Source organism: Hevea brasiliensis, chromosome 3, assembly GCF_030052815.1.
Source record: "Hevea brasiliensis isolate MT/VB/25A 57/8 chromosome 3, ASM3005281v1, whole genome shotgun sequence".
Lineage (NCBI taxonomy): Eukaryota > Viridiplantae > Streptophyta > Magnoliopsida > Malpighiales > Euphorbiaceae > Hevea > Hevea brasiliensis.
Window position 1 is genome coordinate 104236694 of NC_079495.1, and position 12165 is coordinate 104248858.

Below are 12165 nucleotides of genomic sequence, written 5' to 3' on the forward strand. Positions count from 1 at the left end.
CTTATCCAAATAACAGCAATTGGCAGAGCACATCTCTGACTCTCTCTCTCTCTCTCTCTCTCTCTCTCTCTCTCGCTTTCTCTCTGAAGTCCTTGAGAACTTTCAGCTAATTGATAAGGCCCTTTCATGGATTTTAGAGATTAACGAGTGAATTGAATGAAAAAGAAACGAGTAGTATTCGTAGCAGGAGAAGTGGAGGATGTCTTGTTTACTGCCACAGTTTAAGTGCCAACCAGACAGTTTCTCTATCCATTTTAGAACTCACTACCATCACGGTTCCAACTTTACCCAATCTTGTGAGTTACTCTCTCTTTCTCTCTCAATTTTCCATTATTACCTCACTAATGCCATTATTTCAATCTGAGCTAAAATGGGCGTGTACTAATTATGTGATTTTTTTTTTCTTTTTGGGTTGATATTCAATCACAAATGCCTTTGTTTGAACCTCAATTGAACTGGTTGTGCTTCTTTTTTTGCTTTTTTGGTTTGACTTCCAATCTCAAATGTGAAATGCCTTTGTTTCAACCAAAACTAAAACGGGTGTGTTTTGGTTTTGTATATCTTGAATGCTGTTAACTCTAGACGTCTTGCTTTCATTGAGAACTAGAATAGTTGTGTCTTTATGTTTTTTGGTTGATATCTAGTCACAAAAATTTTGCTTCATCGGAACTAAAGTGTTGTGCTTCGGTTTGGTGTTTTGGATGCCATTCATTTTCAGTTTTCCTTATTTCAATAAGAATCGTGATCGGTATGTTTTGTTCATATGTAATGTTTGAATGACACTCTGTGGATGCCTTTGTTTCAACCAGCTCTGAAATAGGTGTCTGGTGTTGTGAGAGTTATTTGAGTTAAGCTGATCCATCACTGTTCTCAGCGATGTTTAACTGATATTCGTGTGTGTATCTGCATGTGTAATTTATTTACATTATGCCTGCCTGATGTAACAGGGAGTTCTCTCATATTCTGTTATTCTCTTCTAAACTGCATAAGGAGGTGTTGTGGCTTATAAAATGCCATAAATAATGGTATGTAGATTATTAAAATTTAGATTAGTTGATAGCTGGTAGATTGAGTGCGCTATGATTCATCGAGTTTACCTTACATGACCAGACAACCTTGAATTCAGTTTTTTTCAACCACATCAAAAGATTTTCTCAATTGCTAAAGAGTTTATGGGCATTCCTTTGTGGTATCAGCTGTTGCTTCATTCAACAGTTGTATGGGTAAAAGTTGTGGAGGCATACGCTTGAAAATTTGTGTAAGTAAATTGTCAAGGATAAGTTTGAACTGCATATTTTACTCTCCATGAGCTACTTTTACCATCCTACCATTCTTCTATTAAAGATCACAATAGCTTTTTACTCTGGGATGGGCATAGCAGTTATTGGAGTAGCAAACATGCAACCTCATTGACACTTATTTTTCTGAATCACCAGAGCTTGTACTGCTATTGCAAGTGGCACAAATTTCAAATCATCATTATTCTCCCATGCAACCAGCCATCTTGACTTCCCTTCTTTTCTCAATAAGTGCTCCATGGCTTCATCGTAGTGGTCGCTTCTTTCTCCAATTCCAATAGGGAAACCTCTTGTTTTGGGCTGAAACCAATTGATTCCTGCAATTGAACACTTTTTGGGAACGCTAACCAAATTTTCTAAGTGTATGACGAATGGTAAAAATTGGATTAAATCCTGATATTTATCCTTTGGTGATAGTTTTATATGAACATTTGTGTATATCTTACTTCTTAGAAAGAAATAACCTGCTTACTCGTTAGTTTCCAAGCTAGCTTTATACAAGTGTCGTTTGTATGCAGATGTGATCAATAATGATATCATAGGCACCTAAGCGCTTGTTTTCATCCGCATCCCTGCTGATAGTTTGATTGTTATCAATAGCTGTTTCTAAAGTATGTTTAATGACATTAAATGTTCAAATCACTGGCATTGAGGGCATAATTATTGAATGGAGTGCAGTTATTAGTGACGCTTTACTGTGATGTGTTTAGGATCTAGAGTCATACATCTATTGCACATTACCTTTACTGTGATTGCTTTGTTCAAATCAGCTGCAAAGAGTAGAGAGCCAATCTGTTCCCCAGCACAATGCATTTTGTCGACCACATCACCATCCACATCCATTGCAGTGCTTGATCTGGAGAAGCTGAGATTACCTTCTTTTGAAGCTCATTTAGTTTCATTTACTGCAATCAGTACATGGACGTACGCAGGAGCAATTGGTCCTCCCAAAGAGGTGATACTTGTTCTCTTTGGATATTGGCATAAGTTTTGTAGAGGAAAAATGTGGAACATTCTTATTCATCATTTACTTTTCCATCATAAACCTACATTACTTCTGTTATATGTGGTGATCTTGACGGACAAGGCTTCTAAAAAATGGAGCAGCATCTTTTTTGTTTACTATCGTGTATAGTTTTCATTTTATTAACTCAAGGGATCTTCAATCATCTTGCATTAACATATGTATTCAAAGTCAAACTGGTGATCATCTGAGATGCTTTTATCATCTCATTTTTTTCTTGCATACTGAATTGCTTGTGTGTGTGCATATGTGTGTGTGTGTGTGTGTACATATATAGGATTCTTAAACTGTCATTTTTTTTTATCTTGTTCTTTCAAAAGCTTATGATGATCTCCTTTTCAGGTTTATCCTGCACAAAATCTCCTGGACAGTTTTTGGAACTATATCATAATTTCTATTTTCTTTGGGCATTTTATTTCTGACTTAACATTATTAATTGGTGTGTATAACAAGGTTGTTATAATTTATTGTTTGTGGATTTATGTACAGGCAACCTTTGGATCTACTTTGGCTACAGAAACACTTATTACTAGTGATGAGGCTGTAATTGCTGCTGCTGCTGCCGAAGCAGTTGCTCTTGCAAGAGCTGCTGCCAAGGTTGCAAAGGATGCTGCCCTTTTGGTTAAAAGTTTTCCTTGTGCAGAAACTGAAGGTAAACTTGCAAATCCATCCACAGCTGATGCCTTCTCATCAAGGCGGCCTCCGTTTACTGAAACAGAACTAGCTCGTATTCTAGGAGATTCTGTACAAAATGACACTGGGCAAAGGGAAGAATATTCCATACAATATCCCATCAAAGAATCCAATGATTTAGAGCCAAGTCATGAAGAGCTTGAACTTCTGCAGAAACAAATTTCAGAAGGTATAGCTGTGAGATCAAGGCGCCAAACAGAAAGAAAAACCAGACGCACAAGAGCAGCTGAAAAGACTGCTGCAAATGTCATGCCTGTGAAGTCTAGTTCTACCAGCAAGAAAAAGCGTGCTTCTTTGCAGGATGTGGACTACTCTGATCCATTACATTACTTGAGAGGAACGGCAAGCACTTCCAGGCTTCTAACTGCTACTGAAGAATTGGAATTGTCTGAAGGAATACAGGTGTGATTACAAAGGTTGTGATATGCATGATAAACTCATCCCTACAATTGGTTTTCTTCCAATGGTTTAAGGACTATGTTACACCTAACCACAAGTAGCTGATATTAGCTAAAGGTTTAGCTGTTGGTATAAATGAATTCTGTAAAATTTTTTGAATTTCATTTGCAAATCCACACTCATCATGTTAGGTATGCATAAAAAAAATCACATTCTACATTTTCAGCTCTATGGAATTGCTCAAGCTTGAACCAAACTCTACCAAACTTGATAGAACTTGCAAATGAATTTTAAATTAATTAGGCTATAATTTTAAAATGTCTTCTATAGTTAATATATAAGGAACATGAGAATTCACTTATAGATGAACTCTTTTTATGGAACTCTTTTTCAAATCAAATGAATTACTTATTAATTTATCCAAACACAATGAAAAATTTTCATTGTCCTTACAAACATTATATGCACGACAGGAGGATATTGATTTACCTTAATGCTTCTTTAGACAGGCAATTTGTGAAAGTTAATGATGTTTGCACACTTAAGCTGCATATAACTGGGAAACCTTTATTGTTTTAATTTGTTTTTTCCCTTTTTTATGGAAGGCTTCATAATTTTCCTTTTTATTTGGAAGATTAATATTAGTTTCATTGGTATTTTATTTTCCATTTAATATTCTCAGATTTCTAATATCTCCTCATGTCTTATTGTAATTCAGGACCTACTGAAACTTGAACGGCTCCAGGAGGAGCTTGCAGAGCGTTGTGGAGGTGAGCCCACCTTTGCACAGTGGGCTGCTGCTGCAGGGGTAGATCTGAAAACTTTAAGGAAGCGCTTAAACCATGGTATATTTTGCAAAGACAAAATGATCAAGTCCAACATACGGCTTGTTATTTCAATTGCAAAAAATTATCAGGGAGCTGGGATGAATCTCCAAGATCTTGTTCAGGTATTTACAATTTGCAGCCTAGCAAGTTGACTTGATTCTCCAAAAATAATTTATGAGGAAAGAATAGAAAAACCTTGTATTAAATCTGTTTGCTTTCCTGCTTGTGGCATCTGAAATTTGCATTTACTCACAGGAAGGATGCCGGGGTCTTGTAAGGGGTGCAGAGAAGTTTGATGCTTCAAAAGGTTTCAAATTCTCAACTTATGCTCATTGGTGGATTAAGCTGGCAGTCCGCAAGTCTCTCTCTGATCAATCAAGGACAATACGCCTGCCAGTAAGTTCTTTAATATCCCCTTTTTTTTCTCTGACAGCACTAAACTTAATTGTCTTCTGCTATTGTCATGTAAAAATGAAGTGTTGTGTTTTTTGCCAGTAACATCGTGTTTAATGAAGTTATTGTTATGCTAAATGCATGATGCTTCATGTCTAAATGCTTTGGATTTACAGTTTCATATGGTGCAAGCAACTTACAGAGTGAAGGAGGCTAGAAAGCAATTGTATAGTGAAAATGGAAGACATCCTAGTGATGAAGAAATTGCAGAGGCAGCTGGGCTTTCAATGAAAAGGCTTAGTGCTGTACTACTCACTCCAAAAGCTCCAAGGTCTCTTGACCAGAAGATTGGGCTTAACATGGATCTTAAACCTTCGGTCAGTCTCTTATTCCCTTTCATCATGCACTTTCAGTGTCAGAACCTTAATTGCATCTTTGAATTTCTGTCTTTTGTTTAACAGTTCATTCGTCTTATTTCCAGGAAGTAATTGCACATCCTGATGCAGAAACAGCAGAAGATCTGCTAATGAAGCAATTTATGAAGAAGGACTTGGAGAAGGTGCTGGACAGTCTCAGTCCAAGGGAGAATCAAGTCATCAGATGGAGATTTGGATTGGAGGATGGAAGGATGAAAACATTACAAGAGATAGGGGAGATGTTGGGTGTGTGCAGGGAGAGAATACGGCAAATTGAGTCGAGCGCATTTCGAAAACTGAAGAATAAGAAGAGGACCAAACAATTGAAGCAGTATTTAGTTTAGTGAAATAGGAACTACAGTGCTGAAGCTCCAGGTAGCTTGCCTGAGGCTCTTGTGTATTTATTTCTTCATTTTTCTTTCTCCAGCAATTGAAATGTCTACTTTTATATTCTTCTTCAGAATTTTAGAGAATAGATATGCATAGGGACAAAAATTTTGAATTAAGCAAATTTCCATTTTCTGAGGTACCAAAGGCAAAATACTTTGAAGCAATTGAATTGAGCATTGTCAAGATTTAATTTCAGTTATTTTCTGAAAGTAGTAGTGTCTTTCAAAATCCCTCCACTTCCATTTTTGAATCATAAGCATTAAACACAAGTTGTATTGGAATTTTACATTTCTATAAGAGAAACATTGGAAAATAGACTTGTAACTAGGATGTTTAGTTCTGATTCTGGCATTGTCACGACCCAACCTATGGGCCGGATCGGTACTAGGACCTGGGCCAGCTTAAAGCCCCCGAGGCCCGTAGTAAGCCTAACTATTCCTCAAATCCATAACCAGGCCTACAATTTAGGCCCAATATGCATATAAAATAATTTAAATCAAACTGTATAATTTCATTTCGGGCCAACTTAATCCAGTAATTATCAGAACTGAAATTAGGGGAGCCCAGCTCAACCCTGTTACATCATTTACAAACTATTTAAAACTCATAAAAATTTTTCATTTATTAATACAAAAACTTAAATTCACGCAGTCCCTGACAGGATTAATACTACTACTAGTACATGCGAAGTCCTAAATTACAAATTTGGAGAATAATAATACAATTAAGTAATCTTTTCATAACCTGAGAGAAAAGGGACAGGTTATTCTGAAAAATGTCTCCTCCTGTAGCCTGGAAAAAAAATTGGTGAACAGGAGTGAGCGTTCGACTCAGAGAGTAAAATATCAATTTTAACCATAATCTCTATAACTATCTAAAACTAATGCACCCTGTAGAGTGAAATGCAACATCAGCAACAAGTTCACATCATAACAGCAAAAAGGTAATTTGGAGCACTCACACACCCAGTAATATCAATCATAATATATGGGAGCTGATCCCCTATACAGCTCTCTTAAATCCAACCTGGTGCCAGCGAAGAACTCAAGTCGGACTTTCGCTTAATAAACCAAATCGGGGTCTTAGCGAAGAACTCAAGCCGTGACTACCCCCGAAGGATCGGGTCCCAGCGAAGATTTCAAGCCGTGACTACCCGTCCTATCCATAGCCAACACCACATCACACGCACGCCAACGCACGCACACTACTCCAAATTATCACAACAACATACATGGCACTTTAACAGTTGTGAATGCAACATAAAACGTGCCTAGAATTTAACTACATAGATATATACATATAAGTGATGCATGGGCATGCTTAAACATATAATAATATTGAAATTACAATTAAAATTAATATTTTACTCACAGTACACCGATGACTATTGTGGCTGCTGGATGCAGAAAAATAGCTAACCTCGATCACTTAATAATTAAATTATAAATTTATTAGTACTAAGTTAAGATAAAACTCTAAAGGGACAATAGACAGCCTAATTTATGCCGAAAATCCGACAGAGTTTTCCTTATATCTGGGACCTACCCAACCGGCAAAAATTACGTATTAGTCCCTATAATTGACATTTTGTAAAAATCTACTCAAACAAGCTCTAAAAATTCTGAAATTTTGCCCCGCGGTCCTTAATAATATTATAAGGCTATTGTAAAATAAATTGTAATTTTCTAATCACCCATGAATATTTTACTCAAAAATATCACTCAATTTCATAAGTTTCCAACAGCTAACATATTCTTAATTCAACCCAATTTAATATTCACATATTTAAACCTCCATCCTCAAGCTTCAACCAATCATATAAAATTTAAATATCTTAATTTCAAATAATCTTATATGTCCATATGCTAAAAATCTAACTAAAATCCATCTATATTTCTCAAAAATATTCTACAATCATTCAAAAATTCAACAAACACCATAGAATATCTCCAAATAATTTTACTTTCATCATATATTTTTCTTAGAATTTTTATCCAATTTTTCCTGTTTAAGAAACACTGTATTTATGCTCCACAGACAGAGAAATAATAAAAATAGTCTTACCCGAAGCTTATCTGTGTCTCAAAAATTCCAAAAATTTATGAGGAAGCCTCTGGAAGTTGAATCATCTCCATAGCCCACCGGAGCCACCGCCGAAACCACTGCGCACGGTGGCCGGCCGCAGGTCGCCGGCGACATTTGCCGGATCTGATCATACCATCATGTTCCTCTCCTCTTCCTCAGTCCATATATGGTCTCGGATCGTCGATCCAACGGTCGGATCGTCCTAGATCTGACGAAAAAGGTTGAAAAACCCGAAACTTCTCTCCTCCATATCTCACTCATCCGACCTTCATTTGCTGCAAAATTGGTATCAAAAGAAAGCTCTCGGAACAAGCTTTCCAACGCCACCTGAATCGCCTCGATCGGACGTCGGATGAAGCCGGAATCGCGCTGGAAAGCCGTTGCCTACTGTGCGCGCGTTTTCTCTCTCTTCTCCCTCTCTTGCCGCCGTTTCTAGTGGCTCTTGCCGTCGCTGGAGGGTCGCCGGCCGGGTGGAGAGCTGCTTGGGAGGTCGCCGGCCGGTCACCGGAAAAAGAAAGAAGAAGAAGAGAGGGAAGGAGAGGAGAGAAGAGAAAATGGGGGGGGGGGGGTTTCCTCCCGATTTTCAACCCTTTTTTTTTTTTTTTAAATGTTTGGCAGTGACAGTGGAAATCCACTGTCACACGCCAAACTCAAATCACCTTTTTTTTTTCTGGGTTGTTACATTCTTCCCCCCTTATGAAAAATTCGTCCTCGAATTTTCGAAGAAACAAGAGATATGGAAAAGAAGATTATCGGAACAAGTGCAATCATTACTCCTCCAGCTATGCAGAGATTGGTAAAACATTTATTCTTCAAACTCTTTGTATATTATATATGACATTCTACCGCTCTCTGATTCTACTATAGTGTCATATTTGTCATCATCTCTTTCTAGAGGGCTTTTATCTTATAACTATTCATTGACCATTTTTCTGACATTTCAAGTATTTGCTACTCTTCACTGTTCTTGACTTGATGTCTCATAATTTCAATCAACTTTGGTGCTTACCTCACTTTTATTACGCCCCAACATGTCTCTTGGTGATTTCAGTTCTCATTCCTTTGTTTCAATGATCTCTGTTTCCCCAATGACATAACTTATGTTCCTTATTCCATGGTATTCTATGAGTAGCTTTCCTGTAGTACCTAATCTAAGCATCTTATTCTAAATCTTTACTTGTCCTTTGACCTCAATGATTAGCGCCTATGCATCTTGTTCGAGATTTTCACTCTTCTTATGACCTCGGTGATCAATACCTATAAATCTTTTCACTCCCATGATACTTCATTTTTTTTTTTTCAATCTCTTTTGTGTCATTACTAAGGTACTTAGACCAACCTCTATCCATCTTATGTAATTAGTCAGGTAGAGTCTCCTCCAAGGGCCAAGTGTATCATTTATCAACATTGGAAAGTAAACTGGGTCTCTCCTTCTAGGTAACAAAAGTGTTTATATTCCCTGACAACTCAATCCATGTGACTTTATCAATTCTCACTCCTCCTCTGGAATGAGAATGTCTAAACTTTTTCCTAAAACTTCTTAGTATGTGGCCTACTTCTGACACATTGGCACTTAGATCGAGGCTCTACTACTTCTTTAATCTATCATCTCATAATAACTTGTTTTAAACTTCTCTTAGTGTGTTCCTAGCATACCTATTCCTCCTTATCCTCATCATTACAACTAGCTCTACCGAGCTTTCTTCCTGTCCTTTGGATCTTATCCATTTCTTTTTTTCCTATTCCTGGTATTGTTGATATCTTTTCAACCTGCTGTACTTATTCATTAATCTTAGTCCTATTTCACCCTTACACCTTTTCCTTCAAGAATGTCCATCCCATCATCAACTTTAACTTTCATTTTATTTCTTATTTTTATCTTGATTGCTAGTTCTATTACTTCAGGAATTCTAACCTTACGATTTTCTCCTACCAGCACATTCTTCACCTTTTGTAACACTCATAATTAACCATAGAAAATTTTTCTTGTATCCCCTTTTTCCAACTTAACTATCAGAACATTATCATTCCCTACCAGCCTTAGTAGGAAATTGCTTATCCTGGATGAATAGGAGCCCCATAAACTATAAGTTCCATTTGAACTAACACGGCTGTGGGAAATATGTGTCATGCCTTAATTCCAAACAAGATACTTCACGTGTTCATTCTCCTTAATATAATCACATATACTGCCCATAGCTTTCTAAACTTCAACCTCAAATTACCCATCGACAAAAATTTCATCTATTGAAACTCATCCATAAATAGTACTTCATCTAGCTCATAGTTTAAAACAGTTGCAAGTCTTAGTAGCTAACTCAATTTAACTCCTGTCATTACTCTGATCGTCCTTTCATACTTAACACTAGGTATGCACTTACTGTCATTCTCATATCAGGAAATTGTATGTGAATTGGTGCCTATCAAAATCTCAAATAACTAGGTCTCCTTGCCTTAGTCTCTGCTTCTTATATAACGCTCTAGAATAAAAAACACGAGCTAAACTTGAAAAGAAAGAAAAATATTCTCTTATATTCAACTACGCTCGATTGTCCATATAATAATGTTTAACCTATGTTTCTTGGTTTTTGTCACACCTTACTCCTCTGTAAGGCATAACATGATCCCGTAGAATACCTAATGAACTACCGAACTTCACCTACCGATAACTCATTAAGTACCCTACAAGGGATTTTAAAACAATTTTCTTATCTTTGACAAGTGGTGAGCATTTCAAATAAGTATTTAAAACATTTAGTTGAAATTAAAACTAATTAATATTTTTGGCCATTTTAGTTTTCAGCAAATTTTATAAAAATTTTGACAGAGTTTCCTCTGTATTTTGAGAAAACCGTTCTTCGAATACAAAGCACTTCCAAAAATATTTCACAACTCCCAACCACCAATAATTCTCAAATCAACTCAATCAAGGCACTTCAAATAATTTCACAATACAAATCAAGATTTCTCATCTCCAAGTATTTAATATCTTCATTTACAAAACATAAAGTAGAAAATTTATGTTTACAAATATTAAATTTACAGAAACAAACCCAAAATAATATTATTACAACTTTTATACAAACTTTGTACAAGCTGCTCAAGACCCATGTACATGTCCATACATTTATGTGCAATATATACATCAAAAGAAATATTTACAGTTAGGGTATAAATTATACCCGAAAACTTTAGGCTGGTAGCTTCTTCACACCTCGCTCCTCTAGTTTAATAAAGCTATCGAGTACTAGGACTCAGTGGTGCACAATATACTAAAATAATCTTTATGCAAAACTTAAAGCACATTCATTCAAAAATTTGACTAAACATGAAAATTAAATACAATCATGCATTATAAGATTTTACATGTAAACCAAGTTTATTTCAAAGTATCAAAACACATTTCATAAAACCCACAGTTAAATCATGCCATTCGAAATAAATAGAATCTCAATAGCGAGAGGCTAAGAGAAATCACATGAATCTCGATAGCCAGAGGCTAAAGAGAAATCATGTCACAAGGCTAGCTAGCTCAAATATATGGATATCCATTCACATCCTCTTCTACTGGCACACCTCAACACTTCTCCAGAGAAGGAATCAAAATTCAAAACTAATTACCCCCACTAGTCGTGCTAATGAGGTGTTCAAATATATGGTCATGACACTGTGGTTTCAAAACTTATCTTAACAATTTGCTAAACATTGTCATTTCAAATATACACAATAACTTTCACAATTTAAATCAAACATCATAAAAATGCTATAATCCAATATTTCACATTATTCAAAACATTATGCAAAAGATGATTATAAAAGTATATGTTGTGCACAAACCTCAAGCGACTCCTCGGAGATTCTTTTCCACTGAAACACGAAATTTTCCAATGTTTCAGTACTAAAACAAAATGAATCCAAAATAAACTTAACTTCACATTTACCTAGCTCTAACGTGTTAAATTCGACGTTCTCAAATTTTGTGTTTGAGTTACTATTCACTGCACTATTCAAGTCAAATTATTGACTTTCTAAGGCTTAATGGGTATGGGAACTCCAACTTCAACCACATACCACCTTTTAGTCACCAAACTTGTGGGTTTTGGTCATTTGTTTAAAGCTTAGGTCATTTTGGCAAAATTGCCAATTTTAGTTTTGGTTCTCCGGTTGTACTGTTCCATTGGTCGATCTACTGTTGGAATTTGACAAAACTTCCTTCATAGAAAATGTTCCTTATTGTCTTAAGTGTATTCTCATTTTTGGATCACCCCAATCGGAGTTTGTAGCTCAAGTTATGGCCAAAATAAGTTTACTGTTCACGGTGCTGCTTCATCATGCAATTTAGGTGCTGTCAGATTTTTGGTTCAACTTTGGTCAATTGTTTGATCAAGTTAAGTTCATAATTTGGTCTCACTTTCTTCATATGAAATGTTGTACTATGTCTTAGGTTTCCATCGGTTCAAGAATCGCCTAAATCCGAGTTTTCTAGAGAGAGTTATAGCTATCCAAACATTGCTGCTCAACTAAAAATCTGCAGAATTTCAGTACAGAAATTTTAACTTTGCTCAATGATTTGAATGAGTTAATGGCATAATTTGGGTTGGTGTTCTTCATGAAAGTTTTAGGTCTATATCATATCTAAT

At 36.1% G+C, this 12165-nt stretch overlaps 1 protein-coding gene across 3 annotated transcripts; it reads left to right on the top strand.

The window, feature by feature from the left end:
* LOC110651128 (RNA polymerase sigma factor sigB) lies at positions 1-5609 on the top strand. 3 transcript variants are annotated; one of them, XM_058144387.1, is made up of 8 exons: positions 1-296; positions 2069-2253; positions 2812-2974; positions 3059-3417; positions 4133-4363; positions 4497-4637; positions 4811-5011; positions 5116-5609. In XM_058144387.1, exons 1-8 carry the CDS (start codon positions 200-202, stop codon positions 5392-5394), a joined length of 1656 nt encoding a protein of 551 aa, XP_058000370.1. In that variant the 5' UTR covers positions 1-199; the 3' UTR covers positions 5395-5609. The 3 variants fall into 3 exon arrangements, with proteins under 3 accessions (XP_058000370.1, XP_021662056.2, XP_021662048.2); XM_021806364.2 differs by having other exon boundaries at positions 3062-3417; XM_021806356.2 differs by having other exon boundaries at positions 2812-3417.
* Positions 5610-12165: the final 6556 nt, after the last annotated feature.